This window comes from Fopius arisanus, unplaced genomic scaffold (genome assembly GCF_000806365.1).
Source record: "Fopius arisanus strain USDA-PBARC FA_bdor unplaced genomic scaffold, ASM80636v1 scaffold00180, whole genome shotgun sequence".
NCBI lineage: Eukaryota > Metazoa > Arthropoda > Insecta > Hymenoptera > Braconidae > Fopius > Fopius arisanus.
Genome location: NW_011887919.1, coordinates 70,081 through 85,228, shown reverse-complemented (window position 1 = coordinate 85,228; position 15,148 = coordinate 70,081). Strand labels below are relative to the sequence as shown.

Below are 15,148 nucleotides of genomic sequence, written 5' to 3'. Positions count from 1 at the left end.
TTTAATTAAAAAAACAATAGTCCAGCGCTCGAGGCGAGAGACCGTTCCTTTGACCGTACCCTCTCATATTGTTTGCCACCCTCTAAAGTCAACCTTTCCCGGACTCGGGTGACTATAATCTCTTCTAATAGAATGGAAAGATTCCGAGAATCTCACAATAATTGTTCATCAACTGCTAATCAATCTCACCACTAAACATCCATCCTCATTTATTTCACTTGTCAAAATTTTCATTCAATACCAGTAAATAACCATATAAATGGAATAATAAATTCACCGGAAACATGAAAATAATTTACGCTAAAAGTCAGATAGGCACATGTCACCGTAGACATTTCCGAGCACAATTCAATAAAATTCCAATCCGTCAGCATAAAAAGGTGCATTAAACGAATAAATAAATGAATAAACAACGGAATTGCATTAAAAGTCACGTGGAGAGTGAATTGAATTGCAAAAAAATGCAAAGGATATTCATAAAAAAAAAATATATATTAACAATGCACAAAAATCGAGGGAATATGGGAATTTATCCAGATATCAAACAATGGCAATCCCCTGGCTCACCCTTGGCATTATCCACGGCAGGCATAAAACGTGTTTCGCACGCGTCCAACAGATTTCCACATTGGACACCCTCTGCGTTGGCACTGGTATGTGGGGTAGGAGTTGTACATCGGATTACCAATGAGGCGGCAGAAGCCCGGGCTGCCGACGGTACGCAGTGGCCTCTCTCAGCTGTCCACTCCCTCCCTCACAGCCCGTTGGATTACGGCAGTTAGCGATGTTCGTTAGACCGCCATTTTAATTAAGACTATTACATCCACGTAGACATTAGTAAACGCGGTGCGGATACCAACAGCGATTACGTGCACAGACATCCTAATCTCCCGGTGGATGTACCGCTCTCATTTGTTGTCGTTATACACCCCGTCCTAAAATATTGCATGTGAATGTTTCATTTTACATCCCTTTCCCCCGCCCCCAACCGGAAACGTAAAGCGTAATGAACAGCCGTCGGTTTTTTTTTTTGCTCGTTTATTCGTTTATTCTTTTTACGTTCAACATGTTAAAAAGGGAGAGTAATAATCAAGTTACGTGGAACATTCATGACATCTGCTGTGTAAGCAGCCAGGGACAATGATTTATGTAACAATACGACTTTTATCGGAAAGTGTAATTGAAGTTATAGTGGATCGAAATGTTTCAAGAATCTTCAAGAGATCGAAGAAGAAAAAACCCAGACGCTGGGCATTTCCACGACAGTTGCCCTGAGAAAGCCAGATAAATACTGAAAATCGCAATAAAGACTCGGTTGAATTTCCCCGATTTTTTCACTCAATCGTATGGAGACGAAATCAATAAAGTCTTCCCCGACGGCAGTATCGACAAAGGAATGAATGAAACGGCTGTTGCATTTATTCCTCTGTGAGAAGCCGTAAATCCATCGCTTCAACGTCCACCCGTTGTCCGCAATTTTCACTCCTCCCTCTTTCGTCATTACCATCGTAACAATGACCCCGTAGCAATTGTAATAGTGACACTTAACGCATTGAATTCCTTAATTGCCGGCTGAAATAATGCAATATGCGACGTGTACAAGAGTAGCGTGACTCGCCTCAACGGCATGCAACGATTCAAGTCCTCCCCGTTATACATATGTATACAGTTATACGTCAGGTACATCGGAGTGATGGGGGTCGGGTGACGATTAATCGGTTCGTCTGATGTTAATTAACGAGGTACTGCTCGTAAAAGTTAAGGACCGTGACCAGACGACCTTCTCAGCCCTTAGTGAGATGCGCGTATAGTCTTGATATGCAGGGGTTAGCCACTGATAGACCAACACTGGTTGGGGGTTGACCAAGTGGGTGGAAAGGGATGAAGGGTTATTTCTCCACTATTGCAGGTGTAATGTGTGTAAGTTGGTGCAGGTGAGGTGCAGCGGATTTCAAGGGACTTGCGTACAGCAATGGAGTGGCCCAAGGAAAGGGGATGGAGAGGAGTGAAAGGGGAGGTCATACTGTTCTTCGCTCAGCAAGAGCCACAGCTTATAACCTGGCCCAGGCAAGGCTGCGGGGAACACTCCAACCGAGCAAGTGGGAAGGGCGATTCTCGGTTAATTAATAGCAAGTGATTAATCGTCAGATCCGGTCTACCCTCGTCAAACAAACCTCCGAGCACTGCTCCGAGCTTGTACGTGATCTGCAAATACGAGCGACTAGTACACCTCTTGGTTTTAGCCCAGGTGTACTGTGGATGGTTTACCCTGTCTTCGTCTTTGGCGGGTTCTTCCTTCCAGCGCTGTATCCACACACGTCGGTGGCTACGAGCTTCCACTAATTTGTGAAACTCCTCTCTCATCATTCCACTTGCAGCAATCTTTGGTGATGGGGATTTCTTGTTTGTCGAGGTTTGACATTTTCGAGGCCAAGCTGTTTGACATCCTCTGAATATTTTTCTTTCTTTCAGCATCGAGTGGTTCTTGTAATCTAAGATATTTATTACACTTCCTTCTTATTTTCCTTTTTGAGGGGATGATTGCATTGAACGGATGTTTCGCTTTGCACTTGTCCCAGCCTCTGCTGGGGTTCAAGAACACTCGAAAGAATTTCCCTTTCGAATTTTTCGGGTTGCCACGTACGCTATATGCCATTACCTGTCGATTTCCCTAGTGTACGAGTGCGCCCTAATAAACTTTGAGAATTCTGAGTGTCCGAGATACGATCCCGAGGGGCCGTCGCACTGCACTGCCCAAGACAATTCAGATGAGCCAACGATCTCCGATTAATTTACATGCGGATGATGTCACGTATCTAACGCCTTCAACTCCATTCCTTCTGTCCCAGAAGGAATGGAATGAATACAAAAAATACCCCTTTTCTGTTGTTCGAAGAAACTTATTGTGACTTTTACACGTTCCGGCTAAAAAAAAATAAAAATTGCAAGGATAACAATTAATTGCTTTGGAGAATAACTATTATGAATAATTTTTATGTTAAATCTTCATTGAGTCTCTTAAATCGCCTTGAGATGCATTCAAATAGCGGATTAGCTGCTGGAGATCATTTTGCTGTTCGAGTTTGAGAAAAAAATCATTGCAATTTGTCACTGTTGCGAGGAAGTGGAGGAGCACTTCGTTATTCATAAATACAGAAGCGAGCGTGGGTTCAACTGACGTCTGTCTCTGACAAAGAAGAATTTAAATGAGCCACGGTACTGATAACAGGATATTTATAGGGTTTTGAGTCCTGGGGGGAGCTTTCCGTAATGAAGAAAAGATGCCAAGTGTTATCATCGGGCATGGGGAGATGCGTATCGAGTCACATGAAATGTTCATTGCATTCTCTCATTCTCAAGTTATTTTGCCCAGAGGGAATTGGAGAAGAATCTTTATTTGATGACTTTCTGTGTCTTGAAGAAGAATACGGAAGAATAAAGAAGACTCTGCATAACAAAATGAAATTGCATGAGAAATTTGGAGAATTCCTCTGTTAGAAAAAAATTAAATTTCATCGATAGTTGACTTTTAGGTATGAGGAAATTAAAGTCATGAAATTTCATATTTCAGTACAAAATTCAGTGAAATTGGAGAATTTTTAAGGACATGGGGATGAGAATCCTTTAATCTATTTGAATTGACAATTCAATAAGACCATTCGGTATTAAATTACATCGCGATTTTCCACTTCAATCTTAATCAGTACCACTGTTGGTAAAATTTAAATCAGTATTGATTAGAATTTTCTGGTTCTCTGTTAATTTCCGGAGGCAAGTAGAACGAAAATCTACTGTTTTATTTAATTTATCCACGAAATCCTGAATTTTCAATGCCAACATGTTCCCAAGCTTCAGTAAAATTGCACCTCGGAAAATGCAGACGAATTTTTTTAACCGTGTACCTCAGCGGAGAATGAATTAGGAAGAGAATCATTTCAATTCTGATATTTAGGAATTTTAATTCAAGAGCTTACCTTCAATTGCAAGATTAAACTCTCCATTTTATCCCAACTTAATTTTATCTACCTCTTCCTCAATAAATTACATTTCCGGGGCATTTATCTTCATGAGTTACTCTGCAATTCGGAAATTATTTATGATACCCTGAGACCATAAACCAAGTGCTCCTTTATTTTTCAAGGAAAAACTTGGGGATTAATTGAAATTCGTTTAATTACTCTGTTGGAATCATGCATGAGGATCGAGATAATGATGCTCGATGGAGACTTTAGAATATGGAGGTAGTTGTTGACTGGTGGATTGCGTGGAATCTCTAGGCCCTTCCATTAAACCAAATGACTGTTTCGTTCATTACTGAGGGATAACCCAGTGATAAATAAAAATCGTTCAACTGTGAAATTCCCTTCAACTCAGGGGTCATTCCCTTCAACCACCTCAGACGTTTCATTCTCACATAGGGGTGCACTGACAATCCCAAATTATAATATCCCACTCGAAATTCCAATTTATCCTAAAAAAAAAAACCTGTGCTCGCCATTTTCCGAATTCACAATTCACGAATTTTCGATATCACCAAAAAAATTATCATTGAATCGTAAATTTCTCCAGAGAATTGCCAACATTTTTACCTTTTTTTCTCTACGTTTTTGATTTTTTATGGAGTAGTTGAGCTTGCGATGAATTACAAAATTCCGCGAATGGTAATAAAAAAAAAATGACAAAGTTCGATTAGAATTTGAAAGTTGATTGGATTTAGGGACAGACCTATTCTGGAATACTCGACAAATTTTTTCGACACAGTGAAAAAAATATTTTCCCTTTATTTGTTTTATCTGCAACCGATGTTTCCGCGGCCTCTGCTTCAGTATCGAAATCAGCAACCTGTGGACACAAACTCCACCACTTTGTGTCTATATGGTGGAATCCCTCGTTGCTCTCACCCCCTGGTACATTGCACAACGGTCGTTAAATACTGCCTGGGATCTGCTTCACGATTATTAAAAAATTTTCACACTCATTCGCGTTATTGCGCCGTTAGCCGTCGCAACGTAAATTTATTTTCATTTCGCTTTCAATCTCCATTAGATATTACGACACCAAAAACGAGTTGCACAGCCATTTTTTTTTTGTTTTCTCCGATGGTTTTTTACTTTTTCAAATGTCGGCTGAGAGAATTATTAGCAACGAAGTATTATCGCACCTGAAATTATTGGATCAATGAAAAATTCCTCCAAACTACTCCCGGGAAAACCAAATCAATTCAGAAAATAATTTTCTGCTAGAAATCGTGCACTACATGGTGCAATACATCGCATCCATCGTTATTGATTTACGTTTTTAACTTTTTTTGTTCTAAAAATCTATAAATAATAAAAAATCAGATTCAGGAAACCTCCGATAATCATTTCGAATTTATCAGTGCACTCGTAAGCGTAATTGAGGAATTCCGACAGAGTTACAGAATTCATACCAGTTATGCAACCTTTACATGACTTAGATAATTGAAAATCCATGTCTCTCTCCATTCGTGACTATTCATAGCAGCTCGGCGTCGCAACTTTTACTATCATTAATTCGACGACTCGAGTACAAGTTGAATGCCTCCTTCCACCGTATCTCTCAATAAATCAAAGAGCAGTGAATAATTGTTACACTCAAAATGTTAAAATTACCACCTTCTGGCCCCCCGAACCACTAACTCGATTACGATAGCCGATTGAGCTCGAGGAATAGAAAGCACACGAGATGAGATCTTTCTTGTGAATACGGTTTCATTGGGAATGCATACTGCCGTTATCTCCATGTACATGAGGGCTCATACAAATACCAGGAGGAATAACAAGTTTATTGGCCGAGCTCCAGAGGGACTACTCAAGCTCAATCGCTCTCCACGGGCCTCGTACATTACCCTTCACACTCGCACAACCGGTGATTTTACCAACTAAATTCCGTGCACAACGGATCCAAATCTTTTTCCATTTATCTCACTCTTTTTTTTTCACATGTGTGTCTTTTTTTTATTTCAATACTTGATGGAGTGGTGAAAGCCCATGGGGCGGTTTTAATAGTCGAATAACGCTTTTTTTTCTTTTTACCCTTGTCTCTTCCAGACTGGTTTCATCACCAACGAGGAACAGCGAAGCGTCGAGCAGCAATTCAACGCTGCACGGTGCGACATTTGCTGTTCGTGTTGGCACTATAGACGGTGTTATTACGCATCACCTCAGGGCAGAGACGCGCAGAGATTTAGCTGCCTGGGCGAGGGCAATAGTTCAGGGATGTCACACAGCTGCTCAATCGATGCGTGAATACACAGTTCGTGAGTATTTTTTTTTTCCTTTTTTTCAATTCATTCTTCGCGCTTTTTACTGGGGCTTTTTAGCCAGTTGAAATGCATATTCTCGGGTACAAATGGGGTAATTGATGTTGCAGGATGCCTGTGGCAGAGTCGGCCCTGTCAGCTCATCGTCAATCATGAGGAGGGCTTCATGCTTTATGCAGCCAACACCAGAGGCGTTAATGGGGTCAGTCCTGGATCACCACCGGCACCACTTTGGAAGAGGTCGTTCGATAAACTCAGAATGTCCGCTGATGACGGCGCACGGCTCCTGTGGCTAGACTTTGGTGGTGATGATGGCGAGATGGTGAGTTTTCTTTTTCAAAATCACGACAATTTTGGTCATTTCATTCAATGTGCAAAACATAAACTGTGCAATTTATTAAAGTTATCTCGATAACTAACTCGATAGGCATGTGGTATCGGGAATTTATATAAACCTTTTCATGATTCTCTAGTTTCCATGCACGGAAACTCTGTTAATACAAGATAATATTTTCATTTTAGAATAAAAAAATACTCAGTTAATTCACACTTGAAATTCGTTCATTATTCGGTCGAGTGCCGCTACACTCATGTTTATTTACTGTCCCCTGGTCCGGAATTTTCCTCCGTCAAGTAAATATCCTCAACATTTCCTGAAATTCATTTTCAACACCCAGTATATGAGCACTAGGAAGCCTCGTCATCCGGGGGAAAAGTAAATATTTGTTGTCCAGGCGCTCGCAGGAGTCTTAGATAAAAATGTTCGAATGCACTCGACGAAAAGTTTATCCTCCCACCTTTTTGTAGATCCACTCTGGTAAACTAGCATTGAAATCGATTTATTTTTACCTCTGTTCGTCGTGACTGGAGAGGATGCCAGAGAGCAATAAGAAAAAGAAGCGAAAGGGGGGGGGGGATATAAAATCATTTGTATTTTTCTTGTTGTAGGAACTCGATCTTGAGAGCTGTCCAAAGCCAATTGTCTTTGTGCTTCACAATTTTCTCTCAGCGAAGATTCACCGATTGGGCTTGACCGCATAGGGGTACGAGGGGGCTTCGACGGAGGCCCCCGATCTACCACCCCACACCACTCGTTCCGTAACCAGTGTCTTTCTCCACTAGGAACACTTTACCTTCAGTTGAATGAGTGGGTGGCCTCTTCAATCATCCTCAGTTTATTCGATTGAGGATCAAGAGGATTGCATCTACAACGGGAAACGGGTAGGTCTGTCACATTCCAGAGGATCACACAATAAACATCAAACGATTTTTTAAAAAATTCCTCAACCTTTACCCAGAGCCAAGCCCAGTAACAAAAAAACAAAAACCAACGACATTAACTTAAGAAAGTAAATGGACTATCTGTAGACTTCACCAAGTGAATCCAACCAGATAAATGAAAATATGTAATGATTTATCGACTCGAAGCCATCCATGATTTCTACACTGAATTCTCCTGCATAACACTTCATTCCCATCACGAATCTACTCTTCCTAAGACAGTCATCAGGTCCACACGAGTGGAAATCGCTGACGACTTTGAGTGATTTGTCAGAGTGACTGAATAAATATCATAATAAAACTAAAGAGTTAAGGATAACTGAGATAAAGTGGGAAGATATGCAAGTTGTCTACTGTCTAATAATATAACGAGTTATTAACGAAATTAATGAAAAATATTGCCCATTTGCATATATACTATAAATAAATATATGAAGCAAGCGAGAATGAGAGGGAAATAACGAACGCGTTGAAATTGAACGAAATGAGGTAGAGATTATCAGGAGAATGGTGGTACTCAATTACACATTAATGGCTAATTTATAAATGTTAAAAATGTGCTGTAGCTCGCTGGTAACTAATCGCTCGGCTACTTGATTATTCAGCTACCCCCCCTTAACCTACCCCATCAATTTGGCCCCTCCTGGATGTTTCGAAGAATTGAGAGTGGAATTTTTCGGATAAATTAACTATCTAGAACCTCTAAATTACGAAAGACCTATTAGATATTCTTATGGAGTAGTAACAAGTAGTGATGTGAATAATTGAGCAAGCCGAGTTCAGGGCCAATTAGCCGAGTATAATTGAAACATTGACAGAAACAAAGGCTGATTAAAAACGCGCCCGACGTTTTCTCCGTTAATTGATTATGATTTTTTAAAGCGGTTTTTTGAATGAGGAATGGCACCTCGCGCTTATGACGATAAAAAAAGAAATTCCTCGAGGCACCAGCGATGCCAAAGCGCTCTAGTTGTTTTATACGGTTCGTATCCTTAACGTAATTAAATTTACGGAGGCGAGAAAATGTTTTCTGAATGCAAATACATAAACGTACACGTACACGTACACATACACGTACACGTACACGCACAATAGAGTCAAGGAGACACGTACATATCCTGATACAATTGTAATGGAGCAGGATGGCTGGGTGTGTTATCATGAAATTTTACGGTGGTATAACTGATGTAATTTAAATTGTACCCCGAGAACGAGCACACAGCGATTTCAAATTGATGACTCTTCCTTCTATCCATATCCAGGACACCCTTCCAGGGCACCCTTTTCTTGGGATAATCCGTGTAAATTAAGTTAGGTAACGTTGCACGCAGAGCTCTCATCCTCGGGATGAGCTTTGTATGCGTTTAGTCGCACGTCTCCGACTGCAACTGCAACTTTCAAAGTTAACGGATGATGAATTGTAGTTTATGGTGAGAGAGTGAAGTCAAAATCAAATATATGGGAGGGATGAGGGATTATTGCTGAGCTTTTACATTCCATTGGGAACTTTCAACGAGGGAGTAATCACTCTGGATAAGGTGGTCTGATTTTACCGGAAGATTATGAAATTTCAAGGATCAAATTCATGCAGATTACTGTATCATTCCGCCAATTTATTAAAATTCTCATTCCAATTGTACATCGGATTTTAAGGGTGATTACCTCCAACTCGAACAGAATTTAACATCGATCCAATTCCGTTTTTTACAAATGAGTGACGAATCAAAAGTTATTTTTACAAAACAATTTGTAAGTAATTCAAGAGTATTTGTGATTAGTCAATTGTAGGCATATCATTTGTGATCGATCATTTGCCATTGTCTATCACAGTTGAGTGGAGACTTGAGTTTTGTGTGTCACCGTTTGGCAGAGGAATATGGGAAGGCATTATTAACCGAAGGAGAGAGTAATTCTATTGAAGGAAGAAATTCAATTAAACCCCAACGCTTTTACTTGAATACCTGACACGTCGGACATTAAAATTGCATTATTCTATACTGCAGTGTCCGACGCGTTGTACCCAATAAATGTAATAATTTTCCTCTTCATAAACATGAAACAAAAATGAACAAAAACGGGTTGTGAGCTATTGTTTTAGCTCGTTCACGCGGTACGATAAATGGTCGACGAGCTCTTAACCAATTATCGGAATAATAGCTTGGAGGAGGGCTGCTCTTCACCTCTGAATGGGCCACCAACGAAACCTCCACGAAAACCCCATGAGTACTAGTTAACAATGTAATAAATAAGCGGATATGAGTGAAATTTGATGTATAAAATTTTTGTGAATGGCAAGTACAAGTGAAGATTAAATTTCAATACATGTTGTAAATGATACGGCCAAAAATGTTTCGAACAGGATATAAATGAGTTGGTGAAAGCATGAAAGATGGAGAGGTAATAGGAGTGGAAAAAAAAATTGGTTGTTACAAAATCGAGAGCGGAAGGCCATTAATTGAGGCTCTCGAATGACAACTGGAGGCGAACAATAAATCAATTTTTTTTGCAATTTAATTAGACATATCAACGAATAACACGTAAATCTGTTCTTCATTTCATGGTTTTCAATTTATTTCTCTCTGTTATCATATTTCACTCTTCCATTCTGACTCATGCGACAATAAGAGCTGATTTTCCACGATATTTTATCATTCCATTGTCGATTTCACTAGACTGAACATAAAGCAAATAGCCTCACCCACCACCTCGCCCCAACCCAATCCCCTCTGATTGTTCTGTAAATAGAGAGTATGAAAATATATATATAAATATAGCCCTGGGTACAAGTAAAAATAAAAAAATGAGTGACATATGTATGTAAAGGATAAAATCAATTTCCCAGCTGTCGCAGGTCATAATTTTCCGTGTAATAATGAAATGAATCAAATGTGTTTTGAAAAAACGTTGAGACTATTATTTATTCGAGGATGGGGTGAACAAAAACCCTCGTGAATTGTGTATTTTTATAATGATTTTAATCCAGCACTTGTTCATTAAAAAGAGTCCTCGGGCTCAATTATTATTGTGAATTTATTCCAATTTTATTTTCCATTGTAGATTACGCAACAGTTATTGTACGATATGCGTTATTAATTAAATAAACAAAAAAACAACCTGGTTAGAAAAAAAACATTGACTTTATTTATTTCGAGTAAAAAAAAAACTGCCTATTCATCTCATCCTGCTGTCACCTATTCTTCTGACAATGCCATCCAACATATAATTCCAGAATGGACGCAAAAAAAAAGCAGCTTCCAAGTGAAATATTGAATTCCTTGTAATGCATCATCTTAAATTCAGAGAACTTGAATTGGGTTATTGGCGTTGAGTGAAACGACGGAGAAAATCGGTAGGAATAAAATGGTAATACTGAAATGAGAGAAAACAGAGAGAATGGAGAGAAGAGACAGAAATTGGGAAGAGGAATTCAAAGTAGATTTCAGACTGGGCAGCAATGGCAAAAGATGTAAGTAAAGTGGGAGGAATTGGAACGTGGGGGAGGGAAAAAGGGGATACGAAAACTTTGGGACTTTGTCATTTTTATCGGCAGCCCGATATCCCAGGGTCTCGTGATTGGTCTCGTGAAAACTTTTCTGATCCGTCTTCCGTTACCCACGAAACTCGAAGATCTCACCTCGAGGTCTGCCCCCGAGTCTCCCTATACGTAAATCACTCCCCTTTTTTTCCATCTATAGGTACACAGCCTTATTCCCTCTTTTCCTCCCTCTCTCAAACCCCCTGCATTTATTCTTCTCGGTGTTACAGCAACCCGCGAGACATTCCCTCTCTTCTAGCCAACCCAATCGCTTTTCCAACTTTTATTCTTTCCAAATCAGACCGGAAGTTGGTTTCCCCAGGGAGATAACGCTGAAACGTAAAATCCTCGAGGTGTTTCGATACTTTCGCGAGATACACGCGTCATACGTATATGCAATTTACTTTGAGTGGTAGAGGTTTTGAAGGGGGGGGGTTAAAGTAACATTGCGGTTTGTATCGTCTGTGTGGATCTTATAATGTTTGCGCAAACTTTTACCATTCCATGTGTGTTTTTTCCCACGAGCAATAACGAAATTGTAAATCCCACGAATGGATCAAAATTGGGATTAATAACAATCATTTTTGTACGGCTTGCCGTAAAATTGTACGGATGAGAGAAATTCGTTGATTCGAAAATTGATTCATTGAGAAGGTATCTCGCACATGTAAAATTATTTTTTCCGGTTGGATTAACAATTTCAAAATTGCAACTGCTAATGGTACTCAATGCGTTTTATGATTTTTAAAAAATTACATCTCTGGCTTGAAATAATTTTTACTCAATTTTTAATGTCAATAAGTTTGTTTTATGGCCAATTATATGAGTTCTTGACGTGTCAATTGGCTTCTCTGAAGTGAAGTATATATTTTTGCAATGGAGAGCTCAATTACCATGGAGTACGTAGTTATTTCAAGAGCAAATTGAATTTTCATTGTATGTTTGGTTTTTTAGCGAATGCAAAAAGTGCATGTGAAATATTTTTCATCAAAATAATTGATTCTTCATTATTTGTCGATATTTTTCATATCTCGTGTGTAAAATAATATTCCATCACACAATTACTTGATCAGAGAAGAGAATGTGAAAATAATTAATGAAATAATTGATAATGTTTTCTCAAACTTACTGCCATAACTATTGGTTTTCTCATACAACATGAGGGGGAACTTCAGGAGTAATCAAAAACCGTGAACTTTTGGTATCAGCGGAGCAGTGGACACGCACCGCGCCTCATCCACTTGTTGCAAAACTTTGATAATAACGTTGGAGAATTAAACTAAACGCGTATCCAGGTAAAAGGCGGTGAAAGCGTTAATTATGCACCGAGCAACCCTTTCCATCCACGTACAGGAGGGCTTGTTTTTTTCATATTGCGTGGCCATTGTGCAACGAGGACTTTTCATGCCTGAAAAGTTCTCCACCTGTAAAATACATTATGTTATATTTTTATGTTTCCATTTTGTTTCCAACCTGGTGAAGCCAGGTAAAATGAGTGGAGATTTCATTCCACGGATAAAAGGGCCCTATATACACCGGCACAGTGGTCTTTCTTGTTCACATTACTGTCGAATACTTCTTGGATTTGAATTCGATCGACTAAACTCCAGACCGGAGTACCCAGGGGTACGCAAATATTGCTTCAGTTAGACACCCCTTGGTACCCTCCCACCGTCCTTTTTCTGAGGCTCTCAATCCTGTTGGCTGATCGTACACTGGGAAAGGCGTCTGCGACTTTCACATTTTCTACTTGCTATACCCCAGGATAAGCTCGTGTTTTCAATTGCATTAAAGCTGCGGGGTGGAGCAAGCTCGAGGAAAAGGATGAAGGGGAGGACCGCACCTCTGATTCTTCTTCGAGTCCGCTAGTTTCTAGAATAAATTCTCCCTCCGGGAATTAAACCGAGGGGGAATTCGGGCGAAATTATTATTGAGAAATAAAATAGTGCCTTGACATTTATTAGCCAATGTAGCATAACCAATGGAGCGGCTGGATGAGCGCCTTTTATTTTTCAAACTCTTATAAAATGGTAATCGCATTGGGGAGGATCGATGAGCATTCTTCAGTGTTTTTTTTTTTATCAAGAAGGTGGGTGATAGTGAAGTTACTTACTCCTTGTCCAAATCCCGGGGATAAATTCCCTCAAAGAGGAGATTGAAAATTTCCTGGACTGTTTCTTTCTGGATTGTGCGACGGCAAAATCTCGGGATGCAATCACTTAGTATTCCGAATTATTGCGACGTTATTTCGATATGAGTCGATAAACCGGGGTTGGAGGATTTGGAGAGAAATTGGGAATGGTGGAGTTCATTATTTGTATGGAAAATAAAATAAGTAAACACCTCGATAAATAGGTAACGGGCATGTAATACGAAATGAGGTGCATCGTCATTGCCTGTCATTCGCACAAGAGACTTCTGGAACGTGCTGGAAGGCCTGCCGATATACAAGAACTATTTTAGCCTGGGTGAGGTAAGTACTACTACGAGACTCGTTTGAGTTAACGGCCAACACGTGCTGTGTATAGAACCGACGCCAGGGGATAGCCCGCTTCGACGAGTTTAATGGTGCAGCCTGCACTAGTAGTAAAAATATGAAGCTCTACGGTGATGCTGTAAAACTGTTTTAAAGCTATACCCACCTCAGTCGCTTTTTGAGGAATCGATTTGTCTTCGTTTTCATTCTCCGATCTAACTCTGGACACTCGTTTACCTGGAGTCAGGGATTTGTCTTCGGGGAGAAAATTTAATGTCATGCTCTTTTCGTCAATTGAGTTCAATGGATTCATCAAATTTTTGTACGTGCTCGGTAAACATGCGCATGACTGGAGCATTTACATGGAGTGTGCACGTCAAGTGGAAATTTCACGTTTGGTCAGACATGCCGTAATAAAAGAAATTGGTTTGGAGAACTCGGGCTTTTCGGAGAGCTCGTAGCTCTCCTTTGAGAATTCTATTTCGTGGTTGACAATTGGTACACTTTGGTGGCGGGAATTTTAATTTTATTGCCAATTTAGGAGGCATTTTTATGTGATTTTACAGGGAAAAAAGCACGTAAAGTCTGAAGTTTTATAGGTTGAAACCGCAGTTGAATATTGATATGAGGTTGAGCGAGAGAATTTTTTTCTGAAATTAAGTAATTAGGGGAAAATCCAAAGCTGTGAAAATTTAATGGAAGAATTAACGATGAAAGCGATAGAATTTAAAGATGTTAAAATTATGAAAATTTCGAGTCTTAATACTATTGTCATTCTGCAAAAATTTATCGACGACTTTCTCGGGAAACTTTTCTCCCAACTCTTTTGCTTTCTAATATTCTCCATAAAAGTTACGAGAGATCATTACGGGTACGTATCATAACCCCCGTGATATTCAATGAACAAATTAACCATTAAATCCTGTATGACCTCCGCACGTGAGACGCGAAATGAGTCTGGCAATATAACCAGACACAAAATTTATTGATTCTGAACATAATAATCCGGCATTGGAATGGAGTAGAAACGTATTGCCTCGTTTTCAGCTAGTATCTCAAGGGGAAAAGGGGCTTTTCCACGTTGGGGTAATAAAACTCCACTTGTCGCATTGGAACAATTTTGCGATTGACTCAGGGGAGTCCAATATCCTCCTGCTTGACTGACTCAAATGTCGTCTTGATGTTGAAGCTCTAGGTTGTAGCTCTTGTTTCTTTTACTACGAAGAATTCAAAGTGTCGCAACAGCTATTTGACATTTTCTCCGAGGGTGGGATATTTCAAATTGTTCCTCTCGCGCACTTCCATCGCCATTTTTTCACCATTTCCTTTTTCCCGGCTCTGTGCGCGCTCGCAAAAACGAACTCGAAAATTTCTTCTGTATTTGGATTTATCCGTACATAAGGGTAATGTCAACTGTCGTTTTGCGATGGCATCAAAGTCGAGGAAAGGATGAGAGGGCAGTAGGCAAAAGCCAGTAGCTGAAGCTCAAGTTTACGGTGGAATGCCACCGGGGGTTTGGTCTATCTCCCTCAGCTCGTAATCCAACGGGTAAAGAATCTAAATGTATGTTGAG

At 39.8% G+C, this 15,148-nt stretch overlaps 1 protein-coding gene across 1 annotated transcript in view; it reads left to right on the top strand.

Moving 5' to 3' along the window:
* Window positions 1-10,117, top strand: part of Syn1 (Syntrophin-like 1) — a 42,007-nt gene extending 31,890 nt beyond the window's left edge. The window contains exons 5-7 of the mRNA XM_011314615.1: window positions 6,072-6,280; window positions 6,394-6,605; window positions 7,232-10,117. Coding sequence (XP_011312917.1) covers window positions 6,072-6,280; window positions 6,394-6,605; window positions 7,232-7,324 — 514 coding nt within the window. The 3' untranslated portion in view covers window positions 7,325-10,117. The remainder of the gene's footprint in view (window positions 1-6,071; window positions 6,281-6,393; window positions 6,606-7,231) is intronic.
* Window positions 10,118-15,148: the final 5,031 nt, after the last annotated feature.